We start from the raw sequence: 19461 nt of genomic DNA on the forward strand, positions 1-19461 counted from the left end.
AAGCACTATTAGGTCAATCTGAAGCTATATATGTAATTAATAAATTTTAAATACAGTTTGCCGATAAATATAGCATAATTAAAAAGAACACTCATGTGTTTTATAGACTGTATAGAATAAATCTTACAATTATGAGATTAATAACGAACTTATATTTCATAAAGAATATTGCACAAAATATATAGATAATAAGTGACGAATACCTTTGGGATTAAAAATTTCTTGACGCGTCAAAACTTTTAAAGAAATGGACAAAGTTCAAATTGATGTGACAAGTGTTTGTTTTTTTCACAGGAAGAAAATTTGTAAATTTGTTATTAAAAAATCTTGAATTATTTTGAGATTGTTATATTTCATTTGTATCTTTAATATGTTATATTCTTTTTAGGTAATAATAATTAATTATAATAATTAAATGTATTATTATATTTGTATTTATATGTAATTGATATGTGCCAAATTTTTAATAATTATGCGAGCGTAATATAAATGAATAAGATTTTTAGATATTGCTAAAAGCATAAATTTTTAGCGGTATCTGTGGTATATATCGAATATTCCTATGAAATTTATTAATTGTATAACATTGCCAACGAATAGAACATTCAGTAAATGTAATTGATAAACGATGTAATGATTTCTGTACAGCAAATTAGCAATGTAAAAAATTGTTCTGTATATGCTTTGTACTACTATTTTGTACATTATGGCGTGAAAATCTATATTAGATGTACTTCATAAATCATTAACTATGTGTAGTATATTGATATAGTTAAGCGTTTTACAAATGAAGCGCCAAAAAAACCGACGACACAAAAGTCTTGTGAAAATAAAAAATCAAAGTAAATATATTTTTTGCAATTTATTTTAATTACGTTTTTGACATAATGTTCAACTTTAGAAAAATCTACTTTATACGTAAATAATTATTTTATAATTAATTTTTATTTTTATAGAAAAGAATAATTCTCTATTCCCCATTGTCTTATCCTACAAGTAGTAAGTGCCTTATGTATCAAACATTGTATGACGAGTAGTAGTAAATGTCGGCAGTAGTTCTCACGTATATATAGTCGGACGCAAGTGATAGTACCACGCTACGCACTGCCAAATTTAGCGCACTACAGACTTGTATCGAACGATTATATTAAGTAACATCTTTATATTGATCAACATTGATCAACATTTGATGTTACATACTTATAATATTCATACAATAAATAAATGCGCAACAATTCATAGTCGCGCGCATTAATTACGCATTGCAGATAAAGCGAGTGCACAGTCGGTTACAATGACGCTAGAAAGAGATTATTCTTTTTCAGTTATTCAACTTTGTTTTCCGAAATGTAGATAAATGTATACGTTACTTATTAAGAAATTTCGGAATCTATTAAGTTTGATACAATTGGCTCAGATTCTAATTTTAGGGTGACGGGAATTGTTGCGTTACGACTAGTATTATAGTTTCTTCGTGATATTTTAACTACTCGTTCGAAGTTTGCCCACGTCGGTGTTTCATCGAAAAGAAGAAAAAAAAGTTTTCAACACGATCCCACCATGCAGCCACGTGGATATGCGAAACTTTGGCAATGTTGAGGGAATGATGCGGTCGAGGCCGGCCGGTTCGCCCGATGGCGCGCTTTGGTCATCAGAAGTTTCTTCCATCAGAAGTCATATCTCGGGACGCGGTTTCCGGAAGGTGATTTACGCGAGGATCCCGCGTGGAATTACATGAACAGCTGCAGTAACTACACAGCGCATATGCCGCAGTCTGTGCTCTCGCTTTAGCCGTCCATTTTCCGACGCGAATGGGAAGATTATCTGAAAATTATGCTCTCTTACGTAATGTTAAGCGCGTTTCTTCGCTAATTTTTCTTTAGATTTACGACGAAATTTGCGCAATGACATAGCACAGGAAGAAAGTTTACGGGAAAATAAGAAATCGACGTTACAAATTTAGCTTTCGTATGACTACCGAAATAAAAACTCCGCGAAACGTGCGCAAATAGGTAGAGCAGAGTTGAACTCTGAACGCCTTAAGCTGATCCCTGCAAAAGACTGGAGATTGTGTGTGTGCGTTAATGTTTCTTCTTATTACTTTTCTAAGTAATTTTTTTGGCTCTTAGCGGGATTCATTTCAAATACAGCGCCACGTGGTCGCGAGTTCAAAGTTGGGGCTAGATTGGACTGCTCGGCGATCAATACGTACTTTCCGCGACGTAAGCCGCGTCCCGTCTGCTCATTGGTCAGAACGTACGCCGCATCCCATTATTTATTAAGTTCGCGCGAAGGTGCGATATTCGTCAGGCACCGTCTGTCACCGTGGGATCGTGGGACGGCGAGATTGTGATCGACGCAACATAGATTAATTACGATTGCATGAAACCGGAGCAAATTGCTGCTCGAACGACCGCCGCGCTCCTCGAAGCGTCTTTCTACTTTCCTCTCCTCTTCAGCGTCGCTCGTTCACATACGTGAAACTGGAGTTTGTACGCGCCAGAGTTCGTATATAGGGCGCCCCAAAGTAACCTTATATCCCTCTTATTATGTATTCTTCAGAGAATCTAAGGTCGAACTTTGCTCAACGAGAATAGCGTGGAAGTCGGTCATTTCAGCAGTTTTTTTATACCAAAATTAAATATCTCGTTAAAACAATCTTTAAACGGAAATTTGATAAAATATAATTTCTTAAAAAAGAACAAAGAATTGAATAAGAAGTGAGATTTTTTATGCGCTCTTACGTACATTGCTACGTATGCATTCTACTCTCTACAAACTTAGTATTATTAAAAGTTATTAGGTTTTTAAGAGTGAAAATGGTCGATTGTCTCGACAATCTTAAGTTCCTCTCCTTAAACAAACGATTCGAAGAGATCGCGCGCGACTTCTGAGTCACCCCGTACATCGGTGTACGGACGAGGCGATGGGGGGGGGGGGCAAGGCTCGGTTCGCGCAACTGCGGTCGCACACAAGTGTGATAAGGTGACCCTCCTCTTAGCTAGAGGTCTCTCAGCGCTAGCGATACGTGCAACTACCGAAGGGCCGCTCGCGCGACGAACGCGGGCCCGCGCCTCGATGTCGACGTGACGATCCCGACAGGAAGTCGATTCGCGACCGGAAATTAGCCCCGTTTGCGTCCCGCCTGTCCCATTCCGCGGTCGTCGCGAGGGAAGGCCGAGTGCCGAGTAAGCGGGTAGCACAAGAAGAGAAGGAAGAAGGAGGGAGCGAAAGACCAACAGGGAGACAAGCGGGACAGAAGGAACGACAGAGAACGACGGTGAAGCAGTCAGGTGGTGGACGACTGAACGAAAAAAAGAGAGTAAAAGCGTGAAAAGGGGAGTGGCGGGATAGTTGGGAGTGGGAGAGAGAGAGAAGAGAGAGAGAGAGAGAGAGGGAGAGAGAGAGTTCACTAGTAGTACCGAAGGCGAATACTACTCCATCGTCCGGAGGGGAGAGGAGAGAGGAGGAGGAGGAATAAACGCATTCGCGGGTCGCATTCAGGCGTCGCATCAAGGGGGAGGAGGGGGTATGAAAGGGCACGCGCCTCGCGCGCGGAAGTGAAATTCATCCGTTCGTGTGCCGGCAACGCGATGCGACGCGACGCGACGCAACGCAACGCAAACGCATCGTAACGGCAACGACGACGACGACGTGACGTGAGGCGGCCGCGAGTGCGCAGGTACCTGGCCCTTGAGTGTCCGACTCGCGAGGTTCCTCGACGCGGAGTGTACGTGTGGAATCTCGAGTCAAGAGAGAGACAGAGAGAGGGAGAGAGAGAGAGAGAGAGAAAAGAGGTGTTTAACTTGGCGACGACGATGAACGCGACGACGTCAGGGACAGTTCCACGTTCCCAACGACGGTAGAGGAGCGAATTCCCGGTAGAGGAAGACCCTCGGTGGCGGTCGTCAGCCGGGGGAACGGTTGCCGTGGGTGTGTAACCGTCCGCTCCGGGGACGATCGACTGCGTGGGCGTCACGGCGACGGCGGCGGCGGCGGCGGCGGCGGCGGCGACGGCGACGGTGGTGGCGGTGACTGGTAGAGGCGCGCCGAGAAGAAGCGCCATTGTCGTGTCGGCTGCCACGTGAATCGCGAGCGGACGGACTTTTGCTTCGGGCGAGCGAGACTCGCGCGCGACTCGGATATCCTGTGTCCGAATCGAATGGACGTGCTCCGCTTCTCGCCGAGCATGTCCCTCGCAGGCGCCGCGGGATCCAGTTAACGAAAAACGGTAGTACACCCCGCGGGTTCGGTGGTATTGGGAATATTGGGATATGACGCATCGCCTCGTCGCGGCGGTGTCTGGAGGATAACGGACGCGGACAATCTACTACAGCAGCGGAGCAGCAACAGCAACAGCAACAGCAACAGCAACAGTAGCAGCAGCAGCAGCGGCAAGTACGGCGGTGCTCGACCGCGCCAAGATCGAGCCGCGAAAGTGGAGTCCTATTTATCAGCGGCGGCAACCCAGTGACCCGTTTTCGTTTTCAATCGATGCGGTTCCAAAGAGTTTCGAAGGATCGGAGGGACAGAAGGGCGCAGCCATTATCTAACAGCGGGGTTCAACCGGGACGTTCGTTTGTCGTCCCGCAGCGTGCGAAACGGCGCGTTGATTAGAGAGAGAGAGAGAGAGAGAGAGAGAGAGAGAGAGAGAGGAGAGAGAGAGAGAGAGAGAGAGAGAGAGAGAGAGAGAGAGAGAGAGAGGAGAGAGAGAGAGAGGAGAGAGAGAGAGAGAGAGAAAAAGGAAAACCCAACGCGATCAAAAGACCACGTACTCTGCTCCTCTGCCCACTCTGTCCGTTCTCGCCGGGGTCTCTCTCGGTGAACGAAGAAGCGACAGATTCGTTCCGTGTGAGGGATATCAGCCGTCAGGTGAGAGATCGCGTATCGTCCGATGGTGCATTCGGGCAGCGCAGCGCGTGAGGCCGGGCTGCAAGAGAGAATGCGAGAGCCTCCTCACAGCCTGTGAACATGATTTGTCATACACATGCGACGGGCGGTAATCGTACGACGAGAGACACCGACGACGACGAGGACGACGACGAGGACGACGACGAGGACGACGACGACGACGACGACGACGACGACGACGACGACAACGAGGAGGAGGAGAAGGAGGACGACGACGACGTCGACGACACCCGACTACTCCGCGGCCATGCCACGCTGGGCGTTCGCATGAGACCAGCCCGACAACTACTGCCCAACTATTGCCCTTTCGCGCATCATCAGCGGCAACAGCAACAGCGGCGGCGACGACGACGACGGCGGCGGCAACAGGGAGAAAAGCACCAGACATCCGCGAAATCTAAGGACGTCTACCGCCTTTCCTTATCGTTGTTATCCCGCCACCACGTAAAGGAGGCCATCCCGGAGTCATCGACCACGGCCACGGAGGAGGTCCCACGTCCCAGCGATTGGCGCGACCTGCGAGTGCAACGTACCGCGAGTGCCGAGCCGACGTCGACCGCGACTACCACGACGACGACGACGACGACGACGACGAGGACGACGGCGGTGGTGGTGCTACCGTCTCGGCAACGACGACGACGACGTCGGCAACAACTGCTGCTACGTGACCCCGGTGCGCTCGCGTTCCCGCGTCGGTGCGGTGCGGTGGTGCGGTCAACGGGTGTCGGATGACTTCCCCAGGACGACAGACGTGTTTCGTAGTCGTAGAAAGTTATTGTATATTGCCCCGGTCGTTGCATCCCGTTGCAACGAGTGACGCCGTGGGAGAGGCGCGTGGTCTAGGGTGCAGAAGCCCGAACGTCGCCCCGGCCCCAACGTTAACGACGTCCCGTCGACGTCGACGTCGTCGGTGGTGCGCCGGCCTGCCTACCCGCGTCATACCCACGTCGTATACCCCGTGCACGCGCGTACATCGCCACCGTGATGGCGGAGCTACCTCAGCCCGACATGTCACACCTCACCCCCGAGGAGAGGCGCATCATAGAGGGTGTTTTAATGCGCCAAAAGGAGGAGGAGGAGCAGGATCATGAGATTATGAGGTACGCGACCGATCATATACGTGTCAATCTCTCGTCAATTTTCTCTGAATCACGCGTGAACAATTCTCGTTCCAATTCTCACGAGTCTCTTCGTCGAATATCTTTAAGTATACAGACATGTTAATTTATACGTATATTCGTTGGAAATAATAATAGCAAAAGAAAAAGACTGAAACTTCAGTTACTAACGTTGATGTTGATGTCGCGTGTCGCTTTTCAAAATAGAAACGCGAGAGAAAAAAAAGTACGAAAAGGCTCGTCGACAAGTTACCAGTCAAATAATTCTAACTTTTAAGTGTCTTAATGGGCTTTTTTATCGAATTATTAAATAAGACGAATCACACAAAGGCTTTTAGAACCAGAGCTGTTTGTTAATGAGTTTATCTATCTTAGACTTGATACGCGTTTACGTATGTACATATTTCAGCGCATTATTTTTCATAATTACCTACGTAATTTACGCGCAATTAATCTCTATGCAAGGATCACGATAGTCGTAATATGCTTTTGTTTTTGCTTATTGCTTATTGCTTTGTTCGACCTCCTTAAACCCGGATAGAATCAAAATTAATTGAAAACTATAATTTGACAATATAAAAGAGACAAAGAGTTTACTCTTATTCAGTAATATTAAAAAATTTGCATTTCATAGGAAATTGTAGAGGAAATTAATGAAATAACCAATTATCGATTAATAATTATTTATTTAAATGGTGATGTACGTGAACAATAATTAACGTCGCTGTTCCTCATTTATGTCATTTAGTAAAACGATAAGCGAACATGAAGTGCCATTATTAAACGCGGTATTAAAACTTTTTTTTTGCTCTCTCTCTCTCCAGTAATGATCCGTGCACGATATCGAATCTTAGTGGACGAATGTACACGTTTGGGATTTTTTTTCACGCTATAAGCCGTGGCTCGCTCGACGGATTGGAAACTATCGACAAAGTATTGTTTTATAAGCAGGGACGCGCGAGCTTTCACACGGGTATTTAGGACTCTCTATTGCGCGCGCCGGATATTGCCAGGCTGGTAAAATGCCTGTAATAACATTCCGCGTACCGTGATGCATGCGGCCGGTATTGTCCGTCGCGCTTTTCGGTAATTGTCACCATTTTTATTCCCACCGCCGCAAATAAAACCGTGAAACGTACATACTGCATGGCGGCGGATGAAAATTGTCGAGTGTCGACATTTCAGCGGAGTAAAAGTTTCATATATCGATCAGAGCGCCGGGGGAACACTTGAGCGAATATATATTGCATAAATATTTTTGCGATTTCTGGATCTAAAAGAATTATCTTTTTAACCTTAATGACTCGCGGACGACCGTTTAAACGGAGATTAATGTTAATTGAACGATATCGTTATTAAGCTTTCGTAAATTATCCGAATATATTAATATATTTTTTTCCAAAGTATAAAGAGATTCGAGTTAATTACCTTAATTGTAACAGTGGTAATCTATTTTAACGCCATTGGATCAGTGACAATTGTCAAGGTCAAGCCCCGGCTAACTTTAGAAGTTATCGGAATTAGGGATAGAAGATATTAATGATCGGATCGGCGCAAAAGTCGGCGTGGACAACGGGGCGAAAGTGAGACGTCGTTTAGCTGGTTTTTTTATCGCAAATTGGCAGATGGACGAAACGACAACCGATCGATTGGATAAGGGTATTTCTTGACCAATGGGTCTGCTCCGGCTCGTTTCACCTATTTTCCCGGCTCACCTGCTCATTAGTCCTTGACCGCTTTACACCTACATCTTTCTTCCATTTATGTATCCACGGCCCCGCACATGCTCCCGATTACCGCGTCGGCTCTCATCTCTTTTGTATCAGGCGGTCAGAAATAAAAATCGCTTATAATTGTGTCTCTTCGACGTCCGCAAATATTCTCGCCCTTGTGCCGCCTTCGCGGTGCAAGGTTCTGCGCGTCTCAGGTGCCCTCCCCTCCCCTTCCCTCCCTCCCTCCCCATCCCCCCGTGCGATCGACTCGTCGAACGTGTCGGATGTAACATGCGGACGTATGTACGTACGTACCATCGATCGCGAGATCGGCCTCGCCGGTGTCGTCGGCGGTGTAAAAATACGGCAGGAGCAACCGATCCGTGCTCCTCCGCGTATCACAGGAGGCGACGACTGGACCGCCGCTGACGGCGCGGCGGTGTGCGTAATTGCGCGGACGCGCGGAGACCGGCGTTCTCTACCCGTGGTGGCTAACAATAACTGTAAACGAAGAATAGAAGAAGAAGCGGAGCAAGAGAGAGAGAGAGAGAGAGAGAGAGAGAGAGAGAGAGCGAGAGAGAGAGAGAGGAGGGGAGGTAACCCGGGCGTTGCGCAGTGAACAGGTTTTATTGATAGGTCGTCGCGACCGAGCGAAAAACGGGAACGTGAGAACGAAGGGAAAGAGTAATGAGGAAAGCGTGCTGTGCCATACCGATGCGCGCGAGATCATGTAATGTAGACGACAAGTACGTGTAGGGACGCATGTAAAATGCAAGGCGACGAGCCTTGACGTGGCGTAGTAACGAGCTGCTGCAGCTGCATAGGGTATGCATAGGTGTATGCGACCATAGCTCGTGGACGGAGTGTAAAAGCGCCTGGATTGGCACGGTAAATTCTTGGAGGGTGAAATATATACGCGTCCTGCAGATAGGTAGCACGTCGGCGGTGAGGAGGAAGCGAAGGGGTACAAATACCGTTGAATAACGACGACACGGTCTCAACGCGAGGAAGTTAGGCCGGCAATTATGTTGTCGTTGCGTTGCCGTTCACGAATGCAGCTCCAATTTCACAGAGGGTGTGTATAAATAAAACCATCTTTTTTTAGACGGACAGAGAGAGAGAGAGAGAGAGAGAGAGCGAGAGAGAGAGGGAAGAGAGAGAAGAAAGATAAATTACCCCCGAAAATGCGTGGTCCGTGAAGGGACGAAATAATGTGCATTTCGGAACTCTCGCCCTCTTCCTCGTTCCATTATATACGGTCACCGCATTATAGCGCATTAACGTTGGTCTTTGTTTTATTTCGTAGACATTCGCGCGATATATACGGGATATTTGTACTACTCCAAGACGTTACACCACTTGTAATGCTTTCTTTCCTATTGAATGCTTCCATACTGCCAAGTCGTTCCATGAGTCACTAAGGTGACATCGTCCTGGATGCCGCGTAGTGTTTTAGGATGAGATACAAAAGTTGAAAAATCCGCAAAGAAAAATGTTTTACATTTTATAGCGCTGATTAACCTGGAAATATTAATTAATCCTTACTTATCTCAAGTTTCGGAATTTTTTCATCCATTTAAAGTGATTCAGAAATTCTAATAATTTACGAACATACTTTTAAGTTCCCAAAGGAAATATCCGAATTTTTTTTCTTTGCAAAAAAAAAGAAATATAGGATAATTTAATTACTTTTGAAATTTCGAAAAATTTCCACGGGTAGAGATCGGTCGGACGCAGAATACCCACGATTGGACCTTAAGAATTAAAAATAGAAATCTTTTTTCTTTAGAAATCAAATTAGTAAGAAGGTTAAATCCTTGCAACTCAAAGGAATTTTAATAAATGAATTATTATATATATATTTTCGTTTTATCGATGATATTATACTTGGAATCTATCTCGATGTAGAATATCAATAGGTTGAAACCCAATTTCAGAACACGCTAGAAGCATGAGAAAGTTATAGGCAACTACCGAAGGAGAGAGAGGGGATATATTTGTGATACTTCATTTAGCCCTTCTTTTTAGTCCTTTCATGTCGATGGGAGAGCAGTTTCTTGCGTGTCGCGACCTTTCCACGATCGCTCGTAGTAACGCAGAAGTGGGAAAGTCTTGTGCGACTCTTTGTCGAGTGTGATCACCGTTGCGTGCGCGAGTCACTCGATTATCGGTAAAGTAATTAGAGAAATATAGGTATATAGATGCGGCGCAACTCTCTCTCTCTCTCTCTCTCTCTCTCTCTCTCTCTCTCTCTCTCTCTCTCTCTCTCTCTCTCTCTCTCTCTCTCTCTCTCCCCTCCCGTACCTCTCCCCGTTGTAACACAACGCGCCGGCTTTTGTTCTATCGACAAACTCAGGATTTGGGTTACGGTGTCAGGATGCGTGGCGCGGCTGTCTCCTTTATTTGACAATCGGTCAAGGGTAAGAAGATTTAGTTTATATACATATACGTCTTCCTAATTGCAGAGATTGACGCTCGCAGAAACGTCTTTACCGGTTTCAAGTCCGCGTTTTGCGACGCGAGGGACGGTTTAGTCGATTTTTTGCGTGTCCGCGGTATGTTTCAATTACCAGGGGAGAGAGCTGGCACGTTGCAGTGCCAACAACCCTCGGCCGTAGCTTGATACACTGATTTGCCATTGCGTACGTGTTCCACGATACAAATCCTAAAAATTGCTACAACGTGCTCACCCTATTTCTGCTTGCAGTTACGGTGGTGACTGCGGCTTATTTGCTGAACCAGCGTCTCTCACATAAATCTCGCGCATATAACAAACGTACGTGAGAGTGTTCATGTATGTACACATCTGAAGGTTTGGTGCATTGGCAAGTGGCTTCCTCTGATCTCGACATGCAGAATCTGTTTCCATTAACACGCTTTTTATTTTCAATTCGCGAATTTCAACGAATGTCCAACGGAAATGAAACATATATTTCGCGCGCACGAATTAGATTTTATCAAGCATCGCGTGAATAAAGATATGATTTTAACGGCTCCATTTTATGGCATAAAAAAGTCGATAATTAGAGAAGCTCTCTCTCTCTCCCTTTCTCTTTTGTTTTCTAGAAGTGAAATTGGATGTACAAACAGGAAAAAAGATTGGACTGATTCTCTAATGAATAGAGCGGTCCTGTTCATCCGACTGCGGTTCGCGATATATTTAAAATGTACTGATGTCCCCATTGTACAGGCGATGTTTATTTCATCTCTTCAGGGTTCATTAATTTCACTTGCATTTTGCGAGAGCTCTTCGCGTAATTAGTCGGCGGTGGGACATAAAGAACAAAAGATGCGATTACGGTCGGACAGGTATGAAATAAACGTGACCTTATATATAGCTTCGCGTTTTTTAAGGGACGATTGTGTTGCAATAACTGTCAACCAGAGCTTGTAAATTTTGTTTTTTCTCCCTCGACAACGTGACGCGCGTTGCATTCGAATGGAAAGCTGATAAATAAATTCTTGTTACGCACTTATATAAAATTTATGCTATTAAGATTGTAATAATAAATTTAAATTTAGTGAGTGCTTTGATCCGATAAGTTTGCTTTTAATAAATAATTTACCACTTCTCAAGATTATTATCTTAATTATAACTATTAGACTAATAAAGTTTATCGTTTTGTATATATTTACGAATAAAAAAAGAAGATGGAACAAAAGTTAACACCGTGATTTCGTAGCATTAAGGATTTGTACAAAAATAGCTTATCTTAATTTCGAAGCAAACGGAGAAAAGAATTTGTTTAAAAATAATTGAACGACACTGACGCAACAACATTTGATTTGAATGCTTCTGGTAGACAATGTCGCGTTAATATCTAGAGGACAAATCGTGCAGTAACGACGCACTTTGACGGAGTCGCCAGCTTAATTTCGGGCGTGCAGGATACACGATCCTAAATTGGTTTAATGGATGCGAGTAGGAGTGGGGAATAGAATCGCAGCGACAGGAGTGTCATCGGGCGTCCTCACGTCGCATTTTTCAGGGAAAGATTGCGACCGCTCGGTCGGAGACGCTTTCAAGGCGCGCGATTTACCGAGTGGAAATAAATCTAGGAGAACGATCCGTTATCTTGAGGTTTAGTAGAACGCCGGGAGTCCGCAAATGGTAGAATTAGGATTGACAAATTCGGCTGCCGTTCTCGCGGGATGTGGCTTCTATATCAGAAATAGCCGGTGATTTTCTTAGTTTCACTGGCACGAATTCGGTCGGACGCCGAACACGCCGGTAGTTGTTAATTTTCCATCGTTTATCCCGCAGACACTGATTATAAACCATCGTTCTTCTTTATACGAGGTAGTCGGAAGTAATTTCTACGCAGAAACTAAGGTATCGTAAGCCTTGGACTGTCGGGCTGTTAATTAAACATTAAATCTGTTTAAGAGCGTATTACCAAAGTGACAGAAGGAGGAACAGGATGCTGTCTTTTTGTATCTATCCCTTGATCATACTTTTCTACATTTAATCGTGTCATAAAGATTATTAGTTTAAAATTTTTAACAACCGGCTTAACATTATTCGAGGTTGAAAACAAAAATAAAACTCGAATGTGCAAACGATATCCAATAGATTATAAGTGATTAAAGCGACACTTTCAACGTTTGAGTTCAGGTTTCGCTTCTTTCTAACAATTCGATTATTTTTTCGCAGACGAAAGCAGGATGAGGTGCAGATCCTCGAAGAAACGATACGGATGCGTTCGGAGAAACACAAAAAGGCCGGGGTTGAGCTGAACGCCACGTGTCACATATGCCTGAAAACCAAGTTTGCCGACGGCGTCGGCCACATCTGCAACTACTGCGACATCCGATGCTGCGCACGCTGCGGCGGAAAGGTCACTTTACGGTCAAGCAAGGTAAGGGGAAGGCACGGGAAAGGAGCGCGCGAATAAAGAACGGCCGGAAGAATCGCGGGGGCCAGATTGATCGAGTTGTTGCGAGTGTTTGTCCCGACGTGCCACTTTTCTTTCCGCGTATTACATCGCCGCACACTCGGCACACCGTGAAGAGAAACCTTTCGAAGGCCTCGGCGTAAAAAGATCACATGGAAAATAAAAATAGAAAAATATCCATCGGCGTGCATGTGTGTGTGTGTGTGTGTGAGGCACGGCGACCAAGTTGATATTAACGCGTCTGATGTAAATAATGTATCCTCGTTGCGAAAGACACTTCTCGATATACGGAAAAGACACACACACACACACAGAATGGGGATATAAATTATTTTAATAAAATAACTGGAATGAAAAAAAAATACATAGACCAGTAAATGTTGTTTTGCGAAGGATAGTTGTTTGGCGCAACATCTGAAGTGTGGAAAATAAACTCATCAGGCCCGCACTGCTCTTAGAGAGAATTTTTCATGAATATATAAATAGGGAGTTGAAAAAAAAGTGTTGTCGTTTTAATTTTATCTTGGACTTGGGCGCGGTACTTTTTATTTACTTTTTAAAAATGTAATCTTTTACTATAGAAAATCCAGATTTTAAAATTTGCATAAATTTCATCGTACGAATAATTGATTAGTTAGTGATGAACAACACGATTCAAAATTCACAATCAATTAAGGATTAATGCGACAGATTGCACGGATACACTTACCTCCCACACCCGGGAAGATTTGACGTATGCGATATACCATTCTGTTTCGAGAAATTAGCCTCGAAACATTTTTCGCGGAATTTTTCCCTTCCACATTTTCGCCTATCGGATCTCTCTTTGGCGTGGAAGGCAAATGTACCCCTCATTCCCCCGCGGGTTAGACAGAAATTTCGCAATTGCCTCATTACGCGCGCATGTACTCCGCGACGGCGGAGATAATGCCGGGAGATAACGCCGCGTGATTTGACGGCGGGAGGGAGACGGGAGGGGAGAGGGTAGATTTAGTGCCGTTATCGAAACGAGAGGGAAACGTCGTTGTGCAAATATCCGTTTCCTGGAAACAATTAAGGGCAGACGCGGCGCAAGTGATAATAATCGGTGCGCGAGGATCGGTTACTGGAATACATAAAAAAAAAAAACAATTGAGCCTGTAGCGACGCGCACATCATCCCCCGGTACGCCAATTAACCCTCTATCGCGTGTGAATACGCGGCGTCGTCCGTGGGCGTAACGACGTACCGCTAAGCCAGTCGCCACGCGCGGCGTTATTTCATAAGACTCCGTCATCTTCGTTTATTTCGTTCGAGGTATTGCTTTCTATTCGCCTTCGCTCTTCGTGCGATTTCGATTTTCCGATATATTATCCGCGCGGGGATGAAGGATTAACATCCGGCGCGGCGTGTATACATATAACGTACACGGTAGGGGACGTATATGTACGTGGGGTTTGGCGCGCGCTTTTAAAACTTCGCTTTTATCCGCGCGCGCGCGGATTTTCGCAAACAGAAACTAACTCGTCGAATTTGCACCGCGGTATACATACGCGGTTCTAACGCGATTATCCACTTGCGCAAATATTATTCTTATCTCCGCGTCGCGTCAGTCGGGGTGGTTACGTTCCTCCGCGCGCCGCGGTATTACAATATCGATTTACCGTGTTCGAATCGTGGCCTTTCCGGCGTATGTAACTCTCGCGCTAATAATACGTACGCCATACGGGAAGAAAGATTTTGTCGGTCTCGCGCGCGCGCGTGTATATATATATATATATATATATATATATATATATATATATATATGTACCTTCCCTATATCGTTTATTATTATTGCGTCGCGGCGCAAGAATGTGCGTCAGCCATCCAAGTACGCCATTGGAGGTTTCATGGGTGCTTATAGGCGCGCATAAGCGCATAGGATGCAATGCATATGCGACTGCTATACGAACATAAATCTATGAGATTTAAATAAATCTCGAAATATAATATTAGATTGTTCCCTTATTATTTTTAGCTTGGGAACATCGCGATTTCATCGATCACCGCGTGTCTTCTGGCTCCATTTAATGACCCAGTTTCGTGACAGATGAATCACGGATTTAATACCGAAATAATTAGCGAGAGGAAATTCTGGAAAGTCGTCACACGCGTACACGCGCGCGGTTTTCCCGTGTGCGATATTTCGCGCGGGACACCTCTTTACCGCGAACACGTAATGGCTTTTATCTTTCCGTGAGCGTCGCTCTGCATCTTTCATCTCTTTCAGCGCCGGAGACAGAGAGCTCCATTTTCCGGATTATTAAAAGTAATCCGGGCGCTGATCAATGACGCTCCCGCGAGCGCGCGCGCGCGCGCGTCCGCGTAGATTTTAACGGCGCTCGAGCACGGAAATGCCGGACGCGCACAAACGTAGGCGGACACGAAGGGAAGGGGGTGTTTTGTAGTAAACTCACCCCCCGCCGCCGCGAGTTGCACACGTGCGCGCACGCTACGCACGCACGCCTTCGTCATGGCCGCACGCAAGTACAATGACAAACGTCATCGTGAGCGAGCGAGCGTCGTTACATCATCGATCCGCGCCCGCGGAATGACGGGGGCGGATGAGACGAGAGAACAGAGGTAAGGGGTCGGGAAAGGGGGATTTTTTTCTTCGTTCTAAATGAGCGGGAGCTCACCTGCCCCCGCGTCATAACGCGTCTCGTCTCATCTCGTCTCGTCGCGTCACGTCTCGTCTCGTCGCGTCGCACGGTCGCGGTCGACCGTTTAATTGCGTCCCGTTGCGAAAACAACGAAATTACAGAGCTATCTAAATGTCTCGCTCGAGGGGAATCGATACCCCGGTCCCCGGCTCGTCGGTCATACGCGAACCCGTCGTCGCGATCGCTCCCGTCCAACCACCACGTCTGTGAGTCGTCGCTGTCATCGTCGTTGCCGCCGCCGCCGCCGCCGCCGCCGCCGTCGTCCTTACTTTTTCTTTCCTTCTGTCCCGCTCTTTTTTCCGTTCTCGCGGGCTTCTGGACGCGCTGCGTGGGAGCCTATGAATGGGGCGCGTCCCTGCGTGACGTCACTCGCCGCGCTGGTTCACATGGTGGGAGTAGGTGCCGGGGGGAGGTTGGGGTTGGAGCGCGGGGATGTCGGAGGAGTGGGTGGCTGGGAGGATGGATAGTGAGACGTTGGGCGGTGTGCGAGGTGTACAGGGGAGGGGGGGACGGGAGGGTACATGACGCAACATATTGATCTAAGTTTGGTAGGGAGGGTGCGTGGTAGAGGAGAGCATGGGAAGGAAGGGGATCGGTACATATAAGGGGAGTGAAAGGAAGGGCGGAATAAAATATACGCTATCCGTCAAATCTACGCTCTTCTGGGATTTCTCGATGCACACAGTTTCACTCGAGGATTGTATGTTGTTCATTGCCGAGTTGCGGCAGCGACACGGGAAGACGGGTAGATAGATAGTCTTCGCGCATTTGACGTCTGCCGCTCGATGCCGTGGGTACCGATAGACGTCGTCGAAGATGCAGCAGTTGCAAAGGGTAGAAAGAACGGGAAAAGGAAACGAAGAAAGATGGCGGAATAACAAGACCGGGGACATTATGAATAAACCGTTACACGATCTACAATGGCAATCGCGAGTCGAGGAGACTGGCATCGAATTGCCTGATAGAAACAATATCTCTCGGGGAAGAGACGTGTCGAGTACTGGATTACTCCTGGAAATAAATTTCTTCGAAACGGAACTGAGAAGCCTCGTTATTGCTTACGGGATTTATTTATGAAGTATTAGATCCTTGTTCATGAAACGCTATTATAATAAATCTTAACTGTTCATTGCGAGCGTACTTGTTATACATTTTTGTTGTTTCCATTTCTTTTTACCAGTTTGCCAGTTTTCGCAATTGAATTAATTTTTTCTCCTAAAATGATCACTCGTACTTTCCCGTCAACGTCGAACTCGCGGTGAATTATGGAAGCTCCTCAATAAGTATCTCGTAGACATAAAGCGAGCATTTCTGAATGAAGCGCGGTTCGCGTTACTTAAATGACGGCTGCATGGTATGGAAAGCGACGTCATAATAAAAATGTCGATGGCTAGAGTATGCGACGTTTACGACCCATTCCGCGACCATTTTGTTTATCTATTCCGCTTCAAATTGCAGCTTCTCCGCCGCAAAAATCGACTATACGTCCGACGATATATACCCCGTGACTGAAATGCAACTTACACGCGCTCGCCGTTGCGTGTCAAATGAGTTCTATTGAATACACTTTATTGTCGCGCGAGCACAGACAGTGCAACATATCAGGGAATCACCTTTGAGAGATTTTGCCAGGAAGACTCGAGGTAGTTCGGGAGATATACGAGAGCGATGCAACGAGAGCACGTGCCACGCGTTAAAATACCTGTCGACTTCTCCGTTTCATCCGTTTTCTGCAATCTGTATCATTGATTGCGGTCCACTCTAATTTCTATTGTCTCTATTTTTCAGAGCGCAAAATCGTGCAAAATCGTATGCGCTTTTGCGTGGTGTTTTTTTCCCCCTCGCGTTTCTGCCCTGCTGCATCGACACTGATAACGTGATTTAACGAATTGTTTCTTCTTGATTAAATGATTGTGCATTTCTTTATTTTGAGATTGCACCGAGTAGACAGACGTGAAAAATGACTGAGGGGTTTGTAATACTTTCAAAATTTTTTTATATACAAAATGCATTTATGCCAAATAATGAGAAATTACTGCTTGTCAAGAACTGTAACTTTTTTAACTAATCAACTAAATAATAATTTAACAACAAAAAATATTTTTATGACATGTAAAATGTAATATGAAGTAATAGTAATTATTAGTATTTATTAATAATAATTTAATAGGAAAAACATAATTAACATTAGAATATATTAATATTACATATTTGAAATGCAAAGTTTCAGAAGAAATTTTAATTGTATTTAGATTATTTTTATACATAAAATTTATATCCATTTTTTTGCGTCTTTTTAAATTTATTACTCGGCACGTACGTTCTCGGTGAATTTCGCTACGTTATTCAAAAGCGGTAATGTTAAAAATATATTTGTATATCGTTCTGCAGTTGCGACGTGATCTCTCGTTCACGGTTCTCTGCGATCGTCGCTTTCTTTCGCTCGAAGATATAGAGATGTAATATATATTGCAATCATCAATAAATACTCTGTTTTCGTTTACCTTTATAGTCCCTCGACGTTTTTAAGATTCTTTTTTTTGTTTTTACGAAGAAACCTGGTGCATCGATGAAATATTTCTTCTTAGAGGTTACTTGGTCCTTCTAAACTCTCTTCGATAAATTTTAAAAAGGTTACAAACTGCTTTAATATTAACAACGCATTAATCCGCCAAAGTTTACGTACGGTACAACGGTGCCCTTTTTATTGGAATATTTCTCGTCGCTGTTTAGTAATTCAGAGCGACTGCAACTTCTCGCGTCTGCACGTCGGCGATCATAAACGAATTATAGGAGTTACGTATGTGAGGCGATAAGATATACATGCGACTTTCGCGACGCCTCAACACACACACACACACACACACACACACACACACACACGCGCGCGCGCGCGCGCGCGCGCGCACGCACGCACACATTCCCAATGGGGTATTAACGATCGAAAGTTCGCTAAGAAGCCAGTACTTTGACTTACGGGCAGCATCTGTCGTTTCTCAACTGACGCCCTTCGTGGAACAGCGACTTGGGAATACGACTCCCAGGTCCGCTCATTCTATATGTAGGACACCTGAAAAGTTTCGCCGGACGAAGCATAAGCTCTTGACGCTAATATGGATCTATGCTTCCTATCAGGAAGATGCCAAAGTGCAAAGGTCAAAGTCATTAAAACGGGAAGACAGTAGATAAAATTGTGTTTGGTAAACTTTCGAAATCCTCGCAATCTCCGTGTGACGCGAAGGACCCTTGAATTCTCCGAGTTCCGAGAATGAAGCTACACGACGTAAGCCCTCACTAAAACAAATCTTGCTGCCCGTTAAATGTTTTCGCATCGTTCACCACGTTTACATATCGTCGTAATATCGCAAAAACAGCGTTAGGCAGACGCGCGTATGTAAATACGTACCTATTGCCACTGTGTTTCAGTCCGCCATTAATTTCGCATTATGCTAATTACATGGTGATGTGATTCACTGACGATTGGTAGTGACGTACACAATAACATCCCTAGTGGTGTACACAATAATCCGCCGATGGTTCATCGAAACTCTGCCGATCCCGTGTGTGCAAACTGATTCCTAAAACGAGAGCACTTGGTAATTGCGTCAGCATCCGTCAAAGGCCGTCAAATACGAAAGCCTGGACTTGTGCACGTTCCCCACGTAGTACTTCGTTCATGATTCCAGACTGGCCTTCCGAAGTGCCCCGATACAATGCCTCGTCAGAGGATGCGCATACGGACCGAGCAGTTCTACTTGAATCTGAAGTACGGATGTTGTTCTACTCGTGGACAATCGTTGCGCGACGACCGAAACCTTTTGCAGTATACTTTCCGTTATCTTTCCCTACGTTTCTCTCATCCATCAGGTGGTTGCTGACAATAAAGAAGTCGATTCTTTTGTTCCGCGACGGTCTCGCAGAAACCATTTTCTTCGAAAAACAATGTTTTATTCAAGAAAGCGGAAACTCCTTCAGAGACTGCGGGTTCAGTTGATTCAGTTTCAGGTTCATTCTGCGTGATCAAAGAGGAAGGTCTCAAGGAATAATGCAGCGGTACTACGAGCATATTGACAACACATTAGCTTATTCTAAGTAATAGTTTAATAATAAATGCGTTAAGTTTTTAAATAAAAATTTTTGT

General features: G+C 45.2%; 1 protein-coding gene and 1 long non-coding RNA gene across 5 annotated transcripts in view; one reads left to right on the forward strand and one right to left on the reverse strand.

Moving 5' to 3' along the window:
* Nucleotides 1–847: 847 nt before the first annotated feature.
* Nucleotides 848–8815, reverse strand: LOC118644679. The gene is made up of 2 exons (XR_004962422.1): nucleotides 8057–8815; nucleotides 848–1824 (listed from the first exon to the last, which is right to left on the reverse strand). It is a non-coding gene; the product is annotated as an uncharacterized LOC118644679 (long non-coding RNA).
* Nucleotides 5862–19461, forward strand: part of LOC105834813 (regulating synaptic membrane exocytosis protein 2) — a 62812-nt gene continuing 49212 nt past the window's right edge. For all 4 annotated transcript variants that reach the window (XM_012677578.3, XM_012677577.3, XM_012677581.3 and 1 more), the window contains exons 1-2: nucleotides 5862–6011; nucleotides 12396–12600. In XM_012677578.3, coding sequence (XP_012533032.1) covers nucleotides 5896–6011; nucleotides 12396–12600 — 321 coding nt within the window. In that variant the 5' untranslated portion in view covers nucleotides 5862–5895. The remainder of the gene's footprint in view (nucleotides 6012–12395; nucleotides 12601–19461) is intronic.

Source organism: Monomorium pharaonis, chromosome 3 (genome assembly GCF_013373865.1).
Source record: "Monomorium pharaonis isolate MP-MQ-018 chromosome 3, ASM1337386v2, whole genome shotgun sequence".
Classification (NCBI taxonomy): Eukaryota; Metazoa; Arthropoda; class Insecta; order Hymenoptera; family Formicidae; genus Monomorium; species Monomorium pharaonis.